This window comes from Mytilus trossulus, chromosome 8, assembly GCF_036588685.1.
Source record: "Mytilus trossulus isolate FHL-02 chromosome 8, PNRI_Mtr1.1.1.hap1, whole genome shotgun sequence".
Taxonomy (NCBI): domain Eukaryota; kingdom Metazoa; phylum Mollusca; class Bivalvia; order Mytilida; family Mytilidae; genus Mytilus; species Mytilus trossulus.
In genome coordinates this window covers 32,135,256-32,159,570 of record NC_086380.1, presented here as the reverse complement: position 1 = coordinate 32,159,570, position 24,315 = coordinate 32,135,256, and the positions used below count along the sequence as shown (strand labels likewise).

Here is a 24,315-nt window from a genome sequence, read left to right as displayed (position 1 = left end):
TGTAATTATTGTTTGAGAAATTTAGTATTGTCTCATATCTGAAGTTTAAATATTTTATTTTCATTTGTTATTAATTAATTTTATTTTTATATTTACTGCTGGACTTGATAGTTTACATTGGAGGCAAGGTGATTGTTTCAAGATCTGTGGATCATTATGTTGCAGACGATGTTAGTGTGAAGACGTGTACACGACCTATCTCTGCTCTGTACGTGTAAATTTCAATGGCATTTATGTTCAGTCAAAGATCAGAGAGCAGTCTCTCTGTCGCAACAAATGTGTCAAACAATTCAAAAACAGGTCCATACTTGGAGGGAAATTTAAAACTCATTGACACTTTGTAAGTATAATTTTAGGATGCATAATGTTAGATTTTATTAAATTTAGTACAAAAACCTATCAGACTTGTTATACCTTTCCAAAACATACACAATCATATTGAGCGAATACGTTGTCAATCTATAAATAAAATTAGATGTCACAACTACACTTTTGTCATATCCGCAAAATACATCTTTTGCAATTTCAACAACTAAATGTATAAGAAATGAACAGTTGACCTGGGGTGAATACAAGTCCGTTTGCCCCCTTCACGTTCACGCCCAAATTTTTATTTCAACTATCATATACTATATGAAATACAAATTGTACATTGTATCTTCATACTTTTTTTTTTGTAATCGAGTCAAAATTTTATTGGTTTTGTGTTTAAGAATTTGTAAACGAGTTTTGGAAAGTGTATTGCTATAAATACATTTTATTTGGGCGCACTACGTTTGCGCGCATTTGGGAATGTTTTACGTTTGCCCGCAGCTTTTGATTACATTTGCTCACATTCATTTTACAGGTAATTTCCGGTACAAATATAAATATAAATTAAATTAAATAATAAATGACTATGTTTTTTTTGTATTTTCATAACGGATATGACTATCAATCATTAATTTAAAAAAAAGTTGGTTATTAATTCAAATTATATATTGTTCATATTGAATTCTAAAACCAAGTATAAACTCTGTTATAGCTTAAGATCAAGTATCAATAAAGGGGCTATGTCACAGATTTTTCTTCAAATTTTGCATACACCTTTGACTTGTTGAATTGTCACTGAAAATCGAAAAAATATGCGGCTTTATCTGTTTTTTTCCCTGCCTTATGAGACTTATACTCACGGAAGGGGTACTGATACTTGTAAATAATTGAACAAATTAATAAATAAATAAGTATTATAACCTGTATTTTACCTGAGTTTACCTGTAAAAAAAATGTGTGCAAACGTAATGATTTTTGCGCGCAAATTTAATGGTAATGCGTGCAAATGTAATGCACCGTTTTATTTAGCCATCATATTGTCATACTTGTCCAAACACACATGAGATCAAAGGATACAAGCTGTTAAAAACAATTATATTTCATGTTTTTTATTTAAAATCTCCAAAGTTTTAGTCACACCAAGCTATATATGCTGTTATTTACATCAAAGCAAGTTAAGCCTGTTAAAAGACTTTAAACAACAATCATGATTTTTGAATGAATGAATGATTTTATTCTCATAAACTAGTAAATAGCTACAGAGAAAATAACAGTTCATATATGATACAAATTTTGTGTTGCATGTTTGAAAATAAATAACAATATAATAGTTTTGCAGTTCCTCTAACCAGGAGGACAGACTTTCAATGATATATATCGTATAAATCTACACAATTTTTCTAGTTCTACAACATTTCCAGATGAGAATACATTTTTAAATTTAATAATGTTAGCATTTTTTTTTTACAATAAAGTGGTAAATATTTTTCTCTTTCTATGTTAAAAATTTGCATGGCATATTATGTAGCATGATGTAGTGAAATTCATCGCCAATATCTTCAATGATCTTTAGAGCTACAGAGATGACAAGACCTTTCCGATCTAGGAATAGTTTGCCACCTTCTCGTCTCCACTGGCAAACGATGATTTACGCATCTTAATTAACACTAAGTATATAAAAAATTAAAAGGCAAAATCGATAAATACTTTTCAAATTTAAATTCAGTCTTGTAAATTCTATAACATAAACTTTTTGAAGATTGTTGTAAATCTGCACACCACTCTTGTCGAAATTGGTCTTTAAGCTTTTGCTCAATACTTAATTTTATCAATTTTTTGTTAAAATAATCTTGGCAATGCCATACATTTGACATGCCACATTCATCAAAAATTTTCTTAATACATAACATCCATTTATTTCCAATACCATAATTGTTATAATTAATGTATAATAATTTATAAAGTATACAGGATAAGAAGGCGACACCAAAAGTTGATCATTCGTAGTTTTGCATATAAAAAAATGGGGTATCTCACAAGTTCTCCATAAATCATATAATTTGGAGTCCAGTTTTTAAGTTTTAAAATGTGCTTACAGAATTTCAAATGAACTCACTCAAGTATATATATAAAAAAAATAATCTTTTTTTAAACACTAAAAAATAACACCAAAGTAGGCTGTGTATAAATACCAATTAGCAGTAATCATACATAATTAACATTTAATAATTAATCATCAAATTAATAAAAAAAAAATAATTATATGATAATTCCTCAAATTTTATTCAAGAAAATAAAATTATTTGGTATATATATACATGTACATTTAAAAAATATCTATAATACTACTGAAATTCTAATACAAATTGGGCGCGAACGGACTTCGGGGGAGAACATGTGAGGTGCGAACATGTAGGGTGCGAAAGTATATATTGGGCTCAAACAGACCTGATACCACCTGGGGTCATGTGGGGGAAACACATCGTGAGACATTGTGACGTAAAGGTATTTACTTTGTGACATCAAAGCTGAGACTACTATATAACACTATGTTATAGTAGTCTGAGATCAAAGGTTAACCATGATTAAAAAGCACCAATTATTGGAACATGTAAAATGTACAAATGAATGTGATGTAATGATCTCATGTGAGTGAGATATAATTTTGAATCTAGTACATGTATATGCCAAATAAGATATTTTTTCCTGATGCATAATCCGGAAAAGAATTTGGGGGACAAACATTTGATATTTAGCATGTTTATGGAAGTGTATTGGAACATGTAAAATGTACAAATGAATGTGATGTAATGATCTCATGTGAGTGAGATATAATTTTGAATCTACAATGTAGTACATGTATATGCCAAATAAGATATTTTTTCCTGATGCATAATCCCGAAAAGTATTTGGGGGACAAACATTTGATATTTAGCATGTTTATGGAAGTGGCAGGAGGATTTCATTGATTTTCATTTGAAGATATTCCTGCTGCTTTTTATTTTTCCCTCAACCAGGTTACCTTGCACTGCGAATTTTAATTGCACCTTTTAACAACCATTTCCTGCAATTTGTGTTGTAAGAAATTTGAAGTAAATTCTGAATTTCCCTGTCAGCTCAATGCTGGTGGAGATTATTGAGCTTCATCAAATAAAAATTGACCTTATGCAAGTGCAATTATGTATCCATTATCGTTACATGTTCATGTAAAGACCTTAGTTGATTTTGGAACCTCAAATAAGAAACAAAAGATATATTTTTGTTTGTTTGTATAACTGTTCTTTTAATGTTATTTTTTGTATAACTGTTCTTTTTTAATGTTATTTTTTGTATAACTGTTCTTTTAATGTTATTTTTTGTATAACTGTTCTTTTAATGTTATTTTTCTTCCAGGGAATGTACAAATGATGTTATGTGTTGTAAATTCAATGCTGATGGTTCTGTGTTAGCTGTAGGACAAATTGATGGTGTAATAAAGGTATGTATTATAAACCAGCTTTTGATTTTTTCCGCTTTTTAATTATGAGCTGAGGCATGAAGTTATTATAAGTTGGAATGTTTTTCAAAAGTTGGGAATTCTCCTGAGTATTTTTAAAGTTTTATTTTGCCATTTGGTTAAAATTGATTGTTTGTCTCTGATATATTGACATGTATTTCCAAAATCTTACTAAAAAAATTATCAATGGCAGATCTATGGTGTCTTTTTTTAGATTCATTATGAATTAGTGCTGGTTTTACTCAATATCTTGATGTCTTCATTTAAGGTACTAGAAAGACAACAAGAATTTACAAAGGAAAAATTATACATTATAAAGTTGTCACAATAAAACAGAACCTCAAATCAGTGTAAATATTTAGTTCATGTGTTTTTATTAAAAGTCTTTGTTCAACACCTTGTTTACATTATTTTGATATAAAACCTGCATGTGATAAGGCACATGTCAAAAAACAACATTTAAATTATAGAATTTGATATTCATGATATATAAGTAACAAATAAACATGTAGGTATGGTAGATTGAAAAGACCTTGGATGAATTTCAAAATTGATTACATTTACAGGTGCGAAGAGTCTTTTAATTTTTTTGTATTAAAGATTTTGAAACAAAACATAGTTATCTATAGACCAGTTGATAATCTTGATAAGTGTTATAAGTCCATGTTAACTTAGGTTTTATAATTATAAGAGTTTAATCCAACACATGTTCAGGGATATGCTAGCAGCTTTCAAATGAATTAAACCAATCACAGTAAGACAATATTAGAATTGAGTGACAAAACAATAATTGAATATAGGAAAAAGTAAAACAACAAGATTACCAAACTCTGAGGAAAATTCTAAACGGATAGTCCCAAAGCAAATGGCAAAATCAAAAGCTCAAACACATATATAACAAATGGATAACAACTGTCATATTCCTGACTTGGTACAGGCATATTCTAATAACTGGTTCTATAGCTACATGTAGCTAAACGTGAACTTGTCTCACTTGTATGACAGTTGTATAAATTGAAGTAAAACTTTTCACATTTGCAATTCAATTTCTTGAGCTGTTTTTACACATACCCTATTTTTTCTTATAAGTTGGGGTAACAGTATTGGATTCCCAGTTCATCAATCATTTAAAAAGAATGCTTTTATATAACATGCATTATAATCACATGCACTAGCTGTTCTATGGCAATCAGTTTTAAGCAAATACTACATGGTTAAAATTTTAAATATTAAGAACCAAAAGTAACTGTAAGGGTCAGATGGATAAACTTTATTGTTCCTAGATTTTTTAGATACCTTCCTATACCATTTGTACAGTACACACTACATTGCACTAAGTTACAAAAATGTATTTACAATCTACAAAATTCTGTTAAAATTATAAATGTTCAATATTAAATGCCTTGTTCAGAGGTTTAACCTTGGTCTAAATAACAAGGTTATTAAATCACAATTACCTTTTTATAGATAGAAAAAAGAAAACATCATATACTTTGAATGTTAGCTGTCAAGTCTTGTTTATACAAAATCCTGTGATAAAATTGATAAAATATACTGTGTTCTCCAGACATTTAATTGTTCAGTGAACTGTGATCTTGTCTACCTATCATGCTTATTATTGGAAAAAAATAACAGAGGCTTCATGATTTTTCAGAGATTAACGTTTTTCTGATCAATTATGTATCAATAATTAACTAATTGAGAATTGATGATATGTAAAATGTTGATAAACATGATGAATGTTGATGAATGTTTATATTAAATTAACAATTTAATGCGGCATAAAGCAACCAACAGTCAATTATAATTAACTTTTTATCTTGAATATTTTGAGTTAAATTATAGGCACTTACATAGATAAAGGAAGATGTGGTGTGAGTGCCAATGAGACAACTCTCCATCCAAATAACAATTTAAAAAAAAGTAAACCATTATAGGTCAATGTACCGCCTTGAACACGGAGCCTTGGCTGACACCGAACAACAAGCTGTAAAGGGCCCCAAAATTACTAGTGTAAAACCATTCAAACGGGAAAACCAATGGTCTAGTCTATATTAACAAGTATATATAAGTTTTAGAACTACTTGAATCCACTTTGATTGTTTGTCAGGTGTTTAGTCTGTAGTAATGTATTCAGAAGTAATTTAAATATTTGAAGAAAAAAAATCCGCCCATGAAATTAACTCTGTTTACCATTTTAAAGGTCCTCACAGTTGGTAGACTGCTCATGTCAGTTTTATGTACATGACAAATAGGTGTATGACCTTGACAAATTTACAGTAGTGCATGCATTGTGCCACAAAGTATTTATTAAAATGAAAACCCATTTTACATAGTGTCATCAAATAAATGTATTGATGAAAACCTTGAATTTAATTTATGTAAGCTGCATGTAAGCTAAATTGCAGGAGTTGACATATTTTATAGACACCTCAGTCCTTACTGTTTAGAAAATGTGATATTTACCAAGAGATGTAATGGTTTTTAACCACGTTGCCAAAAAGAGAAGCAGGTCTAGTTACAAGTAACTGTTCAACCCTGTTTGTTTGTCTTTTCGTCCATCTGACGTGTCCATCCAAAAGATAATTTGTCGTCAAAGTTTTCTTGGCTTTCATGGAAGTGAATGATTTAATATTTGGTCTGAAGCTTGATAATGTTGAGTTGTAGTGTGTAAGCAGTTATTACATCTGCTGTATATACAAGAAGCCATTTCTGGTTTGCTGACAGATTAAAAATTTTACAACACTTTTTGTACAAGGAAAATTTTCATCAAACTTTTTCTGAATCCTTTTAAAGTGAATGAATTTAAAATTTGATCTAGGAATGACTCCGGTCCATATAGGTATTTTAAGTCTTGTTTGAGTTTTGATTAGTTTGTGATTTTGAGTTGTTGCCTCATGCATGTACATGTTTATATTGTCATTTCCTTTAAATATATAAATAGTAAAAAGATGTGGTATGATTGTCAATGACAATCAATGAGACATCTCTGAACCAGAGACACAAAAGGCATTATCAGCTTACTTTGGTTGGGTAGTTAATGGGTTAAATCTAAATCTGAGTCAATTTACCAAGACTTTATGCTTAGGAGTAAGAGCAAAAACTGTTTTGGTTATGGGTCTAAATAGTCTTCCTGAACACTGTTACATTTGTACATTCGTACATTATAGCTACCGCGTATATAGTATGTTAGCCTAAGTACAAGCACTGGGTTAATATTTCTACAATATATGTATAAGCATTAAATTGTGACGTTTGTGTGAAAAATTACGTTGCATGATAGAGCACATAATGTTTGTGCGAAATTTTCATTTTTAGAATACAGTATTTTTGCGCTGGACATAAAACAACCATAAAACAAAGAATTCATTTTGAAGTCACAAATTAGTATGGAAATATATAAATATAAAAAAAAACTAGAATGCAAGCTTTCTGCACTGCCTTACAGCAAAGTATCTGTTGCATTACTTCAGAAATTATTCAATAAATACTTAAAGTGACGCCATAAAAACATAATCTTATGCAATGTATATCAAATTACACTGACTTAAGTGCAAAAAGAAATTTTCATATCAACATTATAAAACAATAATCTATAACTATTTTTTTTTTTTTAAATAAACCATAAACATGATAATGTAATACAAGTACCATAATGCATGCAGTTCTTTTTAATTCTAGTTTTCATGTCCTTGGAAAAAATGTATGATAAGCAATGCCCTTTACTTAAGAATAATACTGTGCCTTATAATAACAACTTAAATCATTCTGTATACTTTAGATTATAATTACATTAAATTATATATGTCAACAAGTCTGATCTTATAGTTTAAAATCAATTTACATTAGAATTTTACAACTAAACTAGTAAATATTTAAAGTAGCAATGTTCAAACATAATTGTGGATTAATTATTTTTTGTACTTTTTGTAGATAATAACTTAATTTCATTCAACACAACCATTATGTTTATTTTAAATGATAAATGCCCTTAAAAACAAATATTTAAATTTCTGATCTATATGACCTCCTTTAAATATTGAATGAGCACTTACAATTTGTCAGATTTATGTGAACTTATACAGCTGTCTGAAGAAAGTTGATTATATACGTTGCTAGGTTTCTGTCACTTGAACTCATTGATTTACACCCCATATTTTCAGATTGACTTTTATTGAGAATGATTTGTTTGAATTAATCCTGTAAAACAATTTTATAGAGCTATTAATAACATAATATTTCTGAATATGACATTTTGATTGTAATGTATCATGGGTTACTTCCCTTTTTTAGAAATAATACTGATATACTGCAGTGGTGAGCAATAGCAATAGGGAAAGTGAGTGAGTTATTCCCTGCAACATGACATATTAAATATGAGTGCATTTCATAACTACTAAGATCCTATACTTTCTGTCTTCACTGCAATACTAGAAATATACTTGTTATTAAATGTACACTTTCCCTGAGAACTTGAATAACTCATTAAAATTCAATTTTAGAGTAAAATTTCTGCCTTCAAAACTTCTCATACAGGTCTGAACTGTTTTTGATATTTGTCATTGAGACAACTGAAAATGAAACAAAACAAACATGGTTTCATATTCATGTTTATACTATACTTTAAAGGGGTACGTACTATACATAACTGCCTACTATACACGGTACTACAGTACTATTCCATGAACAAGTTGGTGAGCCTAGATTAGAATATAATGGCAATTTGTGGATGAATCTAAAGCAATTGATGAAAATCATCTGATTTAATGCCAAATTCAATAATGGACATAAAAAGCCATAACATTATTACAATGGAGGTACTCTGCTGCCTTTGATCATTTATGAATTAATTATTTTTTATTTTTTTTTATTTCAGATATTTAATCCTCATAATAGCCAGTTATTGTACAGTTTACAAGATGACGATACATTGAAACATCACCTTCCAGTCACACAAATCAGATTCCGTATTTTTTCTAGTTTAGAAAAAGAAGAATATTCTCATATCTTAGTTGCCTCATGTAAGTACATGTATAATCTTATCTTAGCATGTATAAATGGTGGGAGAGTCTCAAAATAAATCTAAACAAAATGGAAATATACATTGTTTGAAAATTGACGGAGACTTAGTATTTGAATATCAATAAAGATTACACATTTAATGTCCAATCTTCCTATAGCTTAAAATCAGTTACTGGTCAAAATAAGAAAAATCTTAAAATCTCAGCTAGAAAATTTTAAAATAAGCTGCATTTTTAGGTGTACTCTTTTGAATGTTTCTTCAGTTTCCCCTTCCCTTTCATGAATGTGACCTACCGAATAATACTATTTACCTGATTTCTTATCACATTAGCAACACGACGGGTGCCACATGTGGAGCAGGATCTGCTTACCCTTCTGGAGCTCCTGAGATCACCCCTATTTTTTAGTGGGGTTTGTGTTGTTTATCCTTAGTTTTCTATGTTGTGTCATGTGTTCTATTGCTGGTATGTTTGTCTTTTTCTTTTTTAGCCATGGCGTTGTCAGTTTATTTTAGATTTATGAGTTTGACTGTCCTTTGGTATTTTTTCGTCCCTCTTTTACCTTCTAGGATGCTCCTATCAATGTTTTCCATTATCTAACAGAACATGGACAAATGAATGCAAGCTGCTGGTGGTTTTAAACAGTAGAAGAGCAGGCTATATATTGTCAGCAATTCTTAATTTTAAAGTGAGGAATTAAATTATTATCCTCCAAATGAGGGGGTGGGGTTGCAATTTTTAGTCATCATATGTACTTGCTTAGGGTCAATATACATGAATCTGATAGTATCCAGGGTTAATTCATCAAATTTTCAGCGGTTATAACTGTAGCTAATTTATAACAATTCTCCCGTCTTGATATTTTTCTGTGGAGATTCCTTGTATCAATGTTTAAACAGGAGCCTGTAATTCAGTGATTGTTGTTTGTTTATTTGTTTTTATGCCCCACCTATGATAGTAGAGGGGCATTATGTTTTCTGGTCTGTGCGTCCGTTCGTCCATTCATTCGTCCGTCTGTTACACTTCAGGTTAAAGTTTTTGGTCAAGGTAGTTTTTGATGAAGTTGAAGTTCAATCAACTTGAAACTTAGTATACATGTTCCCTTTGATAAGATCATTCTAATTTTAATGCCAAATTAGAGAATTTATTCCAATTTCATGGTCCAGTAAACATAGAAAATGATAGTGCGAGTTGGGCATCCGTGTACTGTGGACACATTCTTGTTTTTGCTTATTTTTTTTATATAAATAAGACCATTAGTTTTCTTGTTTGAATTGTTTTAACATGGGCCTTTTATAGCTGACCATGCAGTATGGGCTTTGCTCATTGTTGAAGGCCTTACAGTGACCTATAGTTGTTAAAGTCTGTGTCATTTAGGTCTCTTGTGGACAGTTGTCTCATTGCATTGGCAATCATACCACATCTTTTTTATATATAAGCTATTGATTTGACTAATTTTGCACTGGATATATGGTCTCATTAAACTCATTGTAAAACCAATGTTCAAAAATATTTTCAAATGTATATGAATGGTTTAGATTAAAGATATTTTTAAGAATCATAGTGTCGAATGTCTATAACCTGATCAAATCTTGTTGATAAATCTTTAAAATAATTTGATTTGAACTAGAGATAATTACAAGGTCGGTTTAAACGATTCATCAAGGTCAATATTGAAACACAATTGCAACAAAGGTTTGACGCAGTTCTGCACTTGTTCTTGTACTGGTTTCAAGTTCAGGATGATAGGTAGTTGTAAAACGGAATACTACAGTATTCTTTTCAAGATCAAAAAGTTTCTGTCAGAATAAAAAAAGCAGATTGTTAAAGAAGAGCTTCCAGTACATGTACGAGAACTAGGAGTATCTGCATGATCAGATCAATTTACATAAAACATGTACAAATGTATCATTTTGTCTAGTTTTTTTTATTAGTTTTTGGCTTTAAACTTAAGTTTTCAGTAATTCCATGAGAGATCTCAAATTGGTACTTTGTCTTTTTTGTTGTTTCTTTTATTGATTTTGATGAGTAAATTAAGCTCTTTTCAACTGATTTTTATCAATGTTTATAGTTTGTACTTATATATTTTTTTTCTCACTAAGTTGTATCATTGGCAATCAAATTTTAACAACTTCTTATTTTCATTCTTAAACCACTCTGCCACTTTGGTCCCCTTAAACAAAGTTCTGGTTGGCTTTACATTATATCAGTATTTTTTTTACTTACTGGTATAGTGAATATGCTAATTTAAACTTGTATAAGCTGACTTAAATTAAAAGTAATTACTGTCCAATTCCAATTTGCAATATAAAGCCAATTAAGTTACTGTGGATTCATTATTTTTGTTGGATACCAATTTTTGTGGTTTTCGTGGGTACAGGTGAACCACGAATTCAAATGTTTGATGAATAACAAATTTTCTACCAGGTTGTATGCACACTTTGGCAAAACCACGAAATTACATATCCAGGAAAAGGCAAGTTTTCTGCAATCCAAGAAAATTGGTACCCACGAAAATAAATGAATCCACAGTAAGCTGAAAAAAATACTTATACGTGTTAGAGAGAAACAATTCTGTCCTTTTGATGATAAAAATTATTGACGACATCATTGTTTTGGACTATGTCCAAATTTTACAAAGTATATATATATATAACTCAAGATTTGTCCAAATAAAACTGTACAGAAGGTGACCATCAAGAAGGCAATTTGTACTTTTATGTTTTAAATGTTTATCTAGACTTAACATCCAAGTACAAAAACATATTAGAACTTAAATGCATTTTTTAAAGGCAATAGAAAACTAAAAATTCTTAACCAATTATCTAGTGTTATCATTGAAGTGTCATTAAAGTTATTTATATATTGATTTGACGTCTATTGACTTATTTTTCCTGCGTAAATAATACACAGATAAACAGCTATTTATTGAATCCTATTCTAAAAGCTGGCCAATCTTGATTGACTTTGATCGTTTAAAGTTTTATCACAAATAAACAATCCATTTGTTTCTTTTGTAGGCCTGTCTTGTAACAGGAAATTATACATCTTAATTAAATGGTTGTGATCTGTTATCTAGATTAATTTGTCATGAACAAATTAAATCATTAATTATTGATAATGTTTTTGTAACTTTATTACATTTGTAGTTAAGTCCATGCCTTAAAAAACTCATCAAACTTTGAGCATGTTTATCATTGTACTCAGACTAGCGATTATCATTGTTCTCAGACTCTGAAATCAACCAATCAAAACACTAAAATTGTTTTTTGAGTACAAAATAAAGTTTTATAAACAAAGATCACATTGCTTGGGGTCATAAAACTTTAAAGCATTTTTATCATTTTCAGGCTCTGAAATCTACCAATTAAAATAATTAAAATTGAGGTTTGAGTAAAAATTTGATGTGTCTGGAAACACAAGTCTCGTTGGGGGATTCAGATCCTGGATAATTTGACTTTCACGTGTCACGCTTACAAAAAGTCGGCAATCCCGCGTCACACTTAGACCCCAATGAGACCCACACAAGAAATAGATCTCTGTGAGAAGTCTACATAAAACTATTTCTTGACATTTATATTTATTGTTACTAAAATGAGCGATTTTTGTTGTTAAACAGATTTTTTAAACCGTGTTTATCATGCTACCATTGATGTGAATAAATGTTTTTAACGATTCCCATCAATTAAAACAACATTAAATGATATGTAACATGTACATTTATCATGCATGCATTTGCATATTTTACATAATATTTTCTTTACAATTCAATCACATATGAATGATATAATATTGCAAATTCATTATAGTCAAACAACGTAGGATATTATTTTATATAAATATTAACAAATAGGAATTTCATAAAGTCTTTGAGGTCATACCAACATTGAAATTCTGAATTGTCAAATTTCTTTTGAAGAATTTCAACATTTTGATCTTTTCACCGATGATAATAATTTGAAATCGATTTGACAATAAATACATAAATCAAAATATATATTATTTTCAAAGATGCCGCTTATAGTTATGAGGGAAGATAGTATGATTTAAATAAATGTTTAATTGCAATTTTTTTTATATCATATAGCGGTTAAGAGAGCTTGCTTCTCAGTTTCAAAGTAATTAACTTTTCAAAACACTAGTTTATATTGATAAGGAATTAATAAAGGAATCCAAAACGCAAAAAAAATATATAGATCACTGTGCTTGTTTTCGAGATATGAGCCATTGAAATTTTGTCGGGAAAATATTCTCTCTTGACTTTTCATAGCTTTATCATTGATAAGTTAAAGCTCTCAAAAACTATTAAAAAGTAATTAAAATTTTATAAGACTTTGTCAGACGGCTTATCATTAAACATGTTAAAAAATTTCAAAAAGAAAAATGGGGGTCACCCGGCAAATTTTTTCAAGGCATTTAAATGGATAAAACCAGAGGATTCTGAAAATCTGACAAAAAATCCAAAACATGACAAGCCAGCTTCCTTAACATGATAAAGATGTATTAATTTGACTTCTTAAAATGTTGATGATTTAGATGACATTCATAAAGATTATTTAGGCAAATGATGGATAATATGCCAAAAAAAGTTGTTTATCTCTTAAGACTCTTTATTAATGCATGTATGCACTAGGAGCTATTGCATATTTGCCCCATTTACATAATGTCTTCTCTGAAACCAGAGTGAAATTAAACTCATAGATTGAAATAAACTGACAACGCCCTGGCCAAAAAAGACAAATAATAGAACACAATACGCAACATAGAAAACTAAAGACTTAGAAAAACAAACCCTGCTATAAACTGGGGTGATCTTGGGTGCTCTGGGAGGGTAATCACATCTGCTCCAAATGTGGCACCAGTCGTATTGCCAACGTCATTACAACCTGACAAATGGTGTAATTTGTTAGGTCATAAATGATAACTGCTTGGTCTTTGCTGATTAGCCAATTTAAACAAGCATTCTGTGAGTATTGCATGTAGTCCCCTACTGTTCAAAATTTATTGTAATGTAACAAAATTCAAAATTGATCTATAACTTGTCATGGTGTAAACTTCTTAAAATAACAAACAAACCTACCACTAAATTCTTCAAACAATTTACTGAAAAAGGGGGAAAATCTAAAATGTCATTAACCTTAAATTTAGATGTAGGGAGTCTTATAACAACAACACTTTAGGGACTACGGCAGAAATTTATTGATCGACATGTTTCGGTGACTAGGGCGCCGTCATCAGGATAAAAACAATATAGGCACTGAAACATGTTGATCAATAAATTTCTGCAGCAGTCCCTAGAGTACATTTTATGTTTTTTTATCATAACGACCCTGCATATCCAAGGTATCCACTTTATGAACTCTACTGTACTACAGACTCACCAGACGTTGGTTCACTTTCTTTTGTAACTTAATGCACCTATGCAGGCTGTGGCTAAACCATGTAATCAAAATCCACATATATTCTATTTTTCCTCAATCCACAAAAATTGGGAAAGTAAATTAATCCGCAGTAATCTAAGGACCTATTTTTTGTGAAACTCTATCATGATGTTTGATTTCTTTTTACAGATGCATCAGGCCATGTGAAGATTTGGCATTACACATCAGGGAAATGTTTACACACGATAAATGAAGTAAGAACTACACTAAATGTGGCATTAAATCCAGAGGGAACAAAGTTCATAACCACTGGTGATACAACAGAAATTAATATATATGATGAAGAAACGAAGAAAAAACTAAATACTTTAGAACCTAGGTAAATTAATGTCTTATTTTGTTACTAAATCTATTTTTGACTGATGGGAAATTAAATATACATTTTGCAAATTCAATGTTAATATAAGAAAAAAGTAGTCCAAATAACAAAACAAAAATTAAAGGGGATGAGTTATACAGGATTTAACAGTACGGTCCAGAATTTTTCATTGGTATATCACCAGGCATCATGTCGAGGACATGCTTGAATCTTGTATACAAAAAGCTCCTTTAAAATATGATCTAGCTTCCGAGAAACAAAAAAAAACAAAATTTCTTTTGACACATTAAATCTGTTTAACAGTATCTAGTACTTAGAATATTTGCATTGTGCATATTTTTTTCTGTTTCTGATGTTTTATTAACTATGATATACTACAAGTTGCATTTACCCGGTTTGAAATAACATGAGGAACACCATGGGTGCCACGTGTGGAACAGGATCTGCTTACCCTTCTGGAGCTCCTGAGATCACCCCCAGTTTTTGGTGGGGTTAGTGTTGCTCAGTCTTTAGTTTTCTATGTTGTATTTTGTGTTCTATTATTTGTTTGTTTGTCTTTTTCATTTTTATACGCCCGGAACGGGACGTATTATGGTATACCGTTGTCCGTCCGTCCGTCCGTCGTCCACACTTCGGACAATAACTCAAAAACACCTCCACCAATTTCCATGAAACTTAAGTGAATTGTTTATATCTATTGACGTAAGCTCCCTTTCGGTTTTTTTAATTTCAGATTTTAAGTTTTGGATTTATGGGGCTTTATTCATAAAAAAGGGGGGATTTTCAACACTTCGGACAATAACTCAAAAAGGCTTTCACCAATGTCCATGAAACTTTGGTGAATTGTTTATATCTATTGACGTAAGCTCCCTTTCCTTTTTTTTTATTTCAGATTTTAAGTTTTGGATTTATGGGGCTTTATTCATAAAAAAAGGGGGAATTTTCAACACTTCGGACAATAACTCAAAAAGGCTTTCACCAATGTCAATGAAACTTTGATGAATAGTTTATATCTATTGATGTAAGCTCCCTTTCGCTTTTTTTAAATTTCAGATTTTAAGTTTTGGATTTATGGGGCTTTATTCATAAATAAAGGGGGATTTTTAACACTTTGGACAATTACTCAAAAATGCTTTCACCAATATCCATGAAACTTTGGTGAATTGTTTATATCTATTGATGTAAGCTCCCTTTCAATTTTTATAAATTTCAGATTTTAAGTTTTGGATTTATGGGGCTTTATTCATAAAAAAGGGGGATTTTTAACACTTCAGACAATAACTCAAAAAGGCTTTCACCAATGTCCATGAAACTTTGGTGAATTGTTAATATCTATTGATGTAAGCTCCCTTTCAATTTTTATAAATTTAAGATTTTAAGTTTTGGATTTATGGGTCTTTATTCATAAAAAAAGGGTGATTTTTAACACTTCGGACAATAACTCAAAAAGGCTTCCACCAATGTCCATGAAACTTTGGTGAATTGTTCATATCTATTAATGTAAGCTCTCTATCAATTTTTATAAATTTCAGATTTTACATTTCCGTGTTATGAATTTTTATGCTTAAAAAATTGGGGATTTTTCCAATTTTGGGACAATAACTAACACTTTCACAAAATTTTATGTATGGATGAAAAATTAAGAAAACCAACCTAATTAAATTTGAGGTAGCCTTAATAGTGCCAATTTTTTTGTGCATTTTTATTTATTATTTGGGGGGGGGGGGGGGGGTATTTGACAGGGCTCACACTATTTCTAGTTGATCATATAAATTCATTTAAAGCATAAAAGACAAGTTAAAAGAGCAACGGGTGTATCATGCGCCTAAGCGCAGCCCTTTATTAGCCATGGCGTTGTCAGTTTATTTGACGATTTATGAGTTTGACAGTTCCTCTGATATCTTTAAAAAAAATTCTATTACAGTGATAACAGAAATAAAATGGATGGTCATCATTTTAGAGTATTTGCAGCTATATATCATCCAGAAATACCTCATGTTTTCTTAACTGGTGGCTGGGATAATACAGTTCATGTATGTATACAAAAGTTATTGAGGGAAGAGAGTTCATCTATTGGAGTAAGGATGCCAGTGTTAGTTTTAAAAAAAAATATGTGCTTTCCTATGTAGGGGATGAGAAAAACAGCATTGACATTGTGGAGGCTTATTTCATTATTCTTGCCCTTTAAACAACATTACATTATCATGATTATGTAGAAAAGACAATTCTATTATTATAAGTTATATGGTTTGCTACTGACCCACTACTTATCTATCGAGGGTAAGTAAAATCCATAGGGGGTGATAATTTACCTGAGGTGCAAAAGTGTGTCATCCTCTCGTCATTATGTCCAAGACCACAATTATTTCGTAGTGCATTTATTTTAGAACATAAACGAAAATTAAAAATACCCCCCCTGTGCTTTCTCAATGAAATTTTTACAGTGTGTTGTACTACTTTTGGAACAAAATATCTCAAAATTATAGAAAACTTCATCGGCTCTAACTCAAAATATGGACAATTTTATGTTTAGGGCGTCTTAATATCTTCTGACAGATTCCGAAGTGCTAATTTTTAACTTTTTTCAGATGGACCAAATCACTTCTTTCCTTTAAAATTCTGGACCCAAATTTTATTACAGTGTAATTTCACCCCCTTTTTGCCATTTGAGGCATTAAACATGGAGAAATAAATTTGGAAGGGGTATAAAAAAAAGTTACCCACTGTCAACACTAAGGACTATATTCGTGAACAACGAAAATCAAAGGAAGACAATTGTGTTCTCGGACCATTAACTATTGATCTGCTCCATTTTTCCATTGGATTTATGTTACACTTTAACACAGAGGAGTTGTTGTAAATCGTAGACAAAATGTTATACCAAAAAGAATATTACATGAATATATAATCAATCTCTTGAAAAAAGTAAAAAGGAGTGGGGCCGGTTTTGGCCTCAAAATTCAGGTTCATCTGACGAAAGATTTTGGACACTTTTTAAAACACTTAAGTGTCTATTTCAGTTGATTCAATTAGTATATGTGAAAGATTTTAACTGATTAAGTCATTAAGAATTTCCAATGAATAGCTAAAAGTTTATATTTTAACAATTTCGTAAAACTGCTATATTTTGGGTCCAAAAAGGGGTCTTACTAAACCTGCTCCTTTGTAAAAACAAAGTTCATATAAATATTATTTATTTTTCAGTACTGGGATGACAGACAACCACATTCTATCAGGTTAGTATACATAGAACACTGGAATTTATAAAGAAAAACAAAAATGTCCAATCAAGAAAGAAATGCTATAAATACTCAACAATTAAACAAGTAAAACAACAAAATGTAACAAAACAATTAAAGCTAAAAGACCTTTATGATCTTTGCCAACAGCTTTAAAAAAAATCAATTTCCAGACAACATGATATTATTTGATTGATTGTTTAGCCGTACCTTCAGTACTCTTGGCTTGATGGTGCTGGCCAGGTTTTTTGGTGGTGGAAGCTGTAGTGAACCACTCAAGTTTGGTGGGAACCCCATTCAATTAAGATCACAGTTAATAAAATTGAGAATGGAAATGGGGAATGTGTCAAAGAGACAACAACCCGACAATACAAAAAAAACAACAGCAGAAACCAACCTGCTACTTGAAGGGTTGAAACCAAAAACTATAATCTTGGCAGTCTAGTGATACTGTAGATAAATTATTTGGACCAGCTCGCCACCAAGATCCCCTTAACAAAAGTAGGATGACTGGTAGAGAAATGTTCCTGTTAATGAGTTAATAAATGGACATTTTCTAGATCAAATTTAACTTTTAAGAGTCAGTAATCAATTCCATGTACAATGCATTATGTTTTACAGATACCTACATGGTCCACATATCTGTGGTGATGCCTTAGACATAGACCCTTATAATAATCACATACTCATGGGTCCATATGTTATATTTTACAGATACCTACATGGTCCACATATCTGTGGTGATGCCTTAGACATAGACCCTTATAATAATCACATACTCATGGGTCCAAATATTATATTTTACAGATATCTACATGGTCCAAATATCTGTGGTGATGCCTTAGACATAGACCCTTATAATAATCACATACTCATGGGTCCATATATTATATTTTACAGATACCTACATGGTCCACATATCTGTGGTGATGCCTTAGACATAGACCCTTATAATAATCACATACTCACAGGTTCATGGAGGAAAAAAGATGTCTTACAGGTAATATTTATAAGTGCCTACATCACCAAACCTGTTTGACTGTTATTACATGTACTATGAAATCATTGAATATAAATGTTTTTATGCCCATGATGTAGGGGAAGGGTGTCAAGTTTTACCCTTTTCAGTTAGTCAGTTCGTCCATATGTCAAAAATTGGTGTTCGTTCTTCAACTTTAGTTTGCCTCAACCAAATGTTATGAAACTTATACACAATGCGTATAACCACAACACATAGATCAAGTTTGAGTTTTGGATAGTGTTACCCTTATCATTCTAGAGTTATGCCCCTACACAAATAAAAAAAAAATGCTGAATTTTCATTTCAATTATCTTACTTAATTTTGCCACATACAAATGTTATGAAACTCATATGCAATGCTTATTATCATTAATTTTTTTTTATCAATTTTGAATTTTAGTGTCCTGGATTTTACTGAGAGTTATGCCCCTTTATAAATGGAAAAATTGATGAAATTTTGATTTTTGTTCTCTTACATGTACCTAACATGCTTAAGTTTGCCTCAAGCAAATAATTTAAGTATTAAGTACACATTTGGGTAAATCATTTCTTTTTTTTTATTAAACAAGTGATTCCGTCTCTTTGAACTGCAACAATGAATTTAAGAAGTTTTGTTGTTTAGATTGTACATATTTTCATGTTTATATTCAATGATCTCATGTTCTAACAATTGCATACCATACTGTGGATACATAATTCACCGGGTATTTACATTCCTGGAGTTAATGGGTATAGATGAACAATTTCTACTGTTCAATTAGAAATAAACCTCCATTGTCTTGTAAGCAGAATTTTAGAGGGAAAAAAAACATAAAAAGGATATGCATGAACACAAATTATACTATATCTATGAAAATTATTACCAAAGAAATAAATCCACCATAATATTACATATAGGATGATATGGCAAAGTACACACAATTCATATTTTTTAATATTTTCCTCTTTTGCTCATTGTTTTGCAAACCTCACAATAAAAAGAAACATAGATATTTTCCAGTAATGCAATATATTTTCATTCCAGATCTGGGATTTCTCATCAGCAGAGAAAATAAAAGATGTGCCACCAGATCCTATGGGTCATACACAGGTTTGTGATGCCATGATATTAATGTATAACCTAAGCTTAAGGTGGTAGAACTTGGTTCAGGGAGATAACTCTTTAAATCAGTAATGTGTTTGTTAAAGTCAAGTTTCATCAACGTATTTTAAGCATTTACCTGAAACAGATTGAAAATAATCTATGTATCCTAGAAGCTTAGAACATATTTATGAAAATGGTTGACACAAACGTACTGATGATTTTAAGAGTTATTTCCCTTAACCTAGGTCTACCTCCTTATGCACCACAGCATCATTTTATGAACTGTAAACTTACAGCCAAATTTTATCATTTACAGTGACTTGACTGTTAGTGTTGCTCTCCATCAATTGCAACTCATTCAAAATTTTGACCAAATTGCAATTTGTTTTATCAAACCAAATTGTTCAACTGGTCAGAAATTTGAACAAATTTTTCAGTCAAAATGTGAAAGTGCAAGGTGATAAAATAAAACATACTTACAATCCTATAAGACTTTAACTCCACTGTATTCATGTAGTTACTATATCTATCTATCATTCTGTATAGTTATATTATAGCCATTACCATACTAAAGGTCAACTGTTTTATTTTGAATTGCTGTAAAAATGTCCAAACTAAGCTTTTTTTAAAGTTTTTCTTTCAAAAAGGATTGTATATTTATTAGAATTTTGAATGAGTTGCAATTGGTGGATAGCAACACTAACAGTCAAGTCACTGTAAATCATTCCAATACTAAAGAACTGGGTTGATGTAAAAGTGTGTGATAATAATATTCTTAGCATAGATATGTAAAACTAATTCAGCAGGAAAGAAAAAAACAATTATTTAAAAAAAAAGTAGATAACAGAAAGTATATGAAAGTTTTAGAAAGGGGAGTTAACTACAAAACATAGAATTGATCATGAAATATCAATTTCTAAATATTTTTTTTTTTTTTTTTCAGTTATACTGCTGTCAGTGGTTAGGTAGAGACAGTATTTTATGTGGTGGATCTGATCTCAACCTGGCCAAAGTTGTTGATAGAGGAACGCTCAGTGTAAGTATAGATTCATCCTGGATTAGAATAAAATCATGTTGACCTTCTTCTACTTTGATGGACCTAAGGTCAAGGATTTAGTTCAAATTGAATTGAGAATTGAAATGGCGAAAAGGCATTAATAAATTTAGGATGAGGTTAGGGCTACACATATTAATGACCCAAGAGCCTGTTATTTATGCTAAGTAGCAAGCATAACTGGAGTGTGACATGAAAGATCAACATGAAAGATGGAACTCAATGAATAAAAATGAACACATAGTACAGGAGCGGATCCTGCCATTTTAAAAAGTGTGTGTATGTGGGGGTCCCAACCCAGAGTAAAGGGGGGGAGGGGGGGTTCCAACTATATGCTCCCATTCAAATGCATTGATCATCCCAAAAAAGGGGGTTTCAACCCACGGAACCCCCTCCCCCCCTCCCCCCCAATCGAGAAAAAAAAGGAATATATTTAGTGACGTTCAAAAGATTTTGCCTGAAATTAAACAGAACATTTTATCCTCACAACAATTTTAAAGAGACATTTGTGATTGGATTAAGCTATATGATAGAATTAAGATTTTATCTGTATTACAGTCTAATTTATATCAATATAAGATATGGTATGATTGCCAATGAGACAACTATCCACAAAAGACCAAAATGACACAGACATTAACAACTATAGGTCACCGTACGGCCTTCTACAATGAACAAAGCCCATACCACATAGTCAGCTATAAAAGGCCCTGATAAGACAATGTAAAACAATTCAAAAGAGAAAACTAATGTTCTTTTTTGTTTTTATTTGTATATTAACTTATTTATAAATAAATGGATTTGGGTTTAGCTGTTTCTAAGTAGATGCTGATCAGTTTGTGTTACCCATTTTTTCACATTTATATTCCTATAATTTTTTACCGGTGAATGTCATGTAAAAAAATCATTTGCCAAAAATAGTTGATCTACAGTATTTGAACCGGACAGCATGAATTTCATTACGAAATTGCTTGTCTCCACCAGGACTCGAACCCGGGGCCTCTGTGTTACAAGGCAGCTTGCTAACCGACTGAGCTTAAGAAGTACTTCCTCAGCTCAACCACTTACGGCTGACTAAGTATCTACTAAGTTTTTCTAAGGTATCTTACCGGTATATATAAAGTACATTTCAGACTTATAGGGGATCCATTATTGAACAATATCTATAACATTTCTTCTTTTTGTTTACAGACAATAGGTCAAGTAACAGATTTACCCCAAGGTGTATATTGTTGTGACCATGACAACAACAGTTCACGTCCAGTCATGGCCATCGGAAGTTTAAAACAAATCTTCTTAATCAAACCTGAAAAGAGGGTTTAGTGCTATAATGTACTGTGCTAACGTATTGTTAAAGATTTAGTTTACATTTTTTATGTTTATTCAGGAAGAAAGATACATTCATTATGTTGTTGCATAACTTTTAAAGCATAATGAAGTTTAGAATCAAATAGGGGATTAAGAAGGGGAGAGTAGGTATAAAGGGCATATATCAATTTTGGTATGAAATTCTCCTCGAAAGAATTCAGTCAATTATGCCCCCTCTCCATATTATACAAACAATCAAAAGAAAAGAAATCCATATTATCTAAGGGAGCTACCATTTGATTTTTATGGGGGGAGGGGGGCTAGGATAAAAATTTTTGTCCTGCTTTTTTTTTAGTTGTAATCTCGGTCCTGCCTTTTTTTTACTAGTTTATCCTGACTTTTTTACACAAATTGTCATCCTGCCTTTTTTTTTACTCAAACTCCTGTCCTGTCTATTTTTTTCAAATTTCATCCTAGCCCCCCCCCCCCCCCCCCCCCCCCCCCCCCCCCCCCCTAAAAATCAAATGGTAGCTCCCTAATCATGTATACATGATCATCATATGTATGATAAAAAGAAGTCATGGTGTATATCTCAATAGGACAGCAACCCAATGACAAAAGAGAGCAACATAAAGTCCTCAACAATTTTACTGATTGTTTTGTTATGAAATTTTAGTTAAATTAGATATTTGTCTTCATTTTTCTGCAAGCTAAATGATAAAAGATGCTTTTAAAATAATACTGGTATGCCATTTGGAAAAAGACACAATCAGGCAAAAGTTTCAAAATCAAAATTTTTAAGTGGGTGGGATTATGAACTACTTTTATAAACAATAACAAGCTTTCTTGGAAAAAAACTGAAAACCAGAAGACAAGAACAATGCTTGAAAGATCTACTTTACTAGGTGATTGTAATTTTGAATCTTAGCATATTATGAAATCTGAAGAATTAATCCACATTCCATTGATTGTATAATTTTTTTATGTAGATAATTTGGAGATGTTCATTCCTACTTTAACATGAAAATAAATTATAGTGAGTCCTTTAATGGGAGGAAAAGTTTATGAAAGTGACTTTTTTTCAGAATTTATTGATGCATAATTTGAATTTGGACCTCTATTCAGTTTGAGTAATTTGACCTAGTTAACATATTAGTAAATTTCATTAAAATAACCTCTAAACTCACTGGCTGATCATTGATATTAGGACAGCAGTTAATAATGTTGTTGGATTATTTATTAAATGATACTTTTAATATAAGTAGAAAGTATATATGTAATAAGATAATTTATTGGAAATTTACAAATGATTACAGAAAGAAGCTTTAAAGTATAAGAAACATGCCTAGAATTTTTATTTATTATATTTTTTTTTATAATAGAATATGTATTGTGTAATTAGAAATATTGTGACTTATCCGTCCAGTTTTCATCAAACATTCCATTTTTTATATATTTATTGTCAGTTTAAGTGCTAATGATGTCTAGAGAACCATCAAATTGTCCACCAAAAAACTTATATACTTCCCTCCTTCATGGTCATACTATGAAAATTTTCCTTGGTACCAATTGTTTTGGATTGCACTTGCCTTTTAATGGATATTTGATTTCGTGGTTTTGCCAAAGTCTGCATACAACATAAAAGATAATTTGTATTTGTGATTCATTTGTACAAAAACCATCAAAAATTGGTATCCAACGAATAATAATGAATTCACAGTATTGAGATTTTGGAACTTGTGGGTATATAAAACAAACATTCAAACCATGAAAGTAACACATTATAATTCATTTCAACCATATTTTGTCTTTTCACATTTTTAATCAAAGCAAGAAGTAATTTGTTACGACCCAACAACACAAATGGCTGTTATATATGTTACTTTTAAATCCTTATACCTTGATATAGCTATATAAAGCCTTTGTTGATTAATAGGATTTCGTAAGCAAGTTAAAAAGAACTTTTTCATTTAAGGTGGTACCCAACACTTGAACTAAATTAATTTGGCTCGTTTAATTT

At 30.8% G+C, this 24,315-nt stretch overlaps 1 protein-coding gene across 1 annotated transcript; it reads left to right on the top strand.

Annotated features, from left to right (window-relative positions):
• The first annotated feature begins 84 nt into the window (after positions 1 to 84).
• Positions 85 to 24,315, top strand: LOC134680822 (WD repeat-containing protein 5-like). The gene is made up of 10 exons (XM_063540060.1): positions 85 to 340; positions 3,706 to 3,790; positions 8,685 to 8,829; positions 14,400 to 14,589; positions 16,514 to 16,622; positions 17,794 to 17,825; positions 18,729 to 18,828; positions 19,874 to 19,939; positions 20,877 to 20,969; positions 22,179 to 24,315. The coding sequence occupies exons 1-10, from the start codon at positions 225 to 227 to the stop codon at positions 22,308 to 22,310; spliced, it is 1,068 nt and encodes a 355-aa protein (XP_063396130.1). The 5' UTR covers positions 85 to 224; the 3' UTR covers positions 22,311 to 24,315.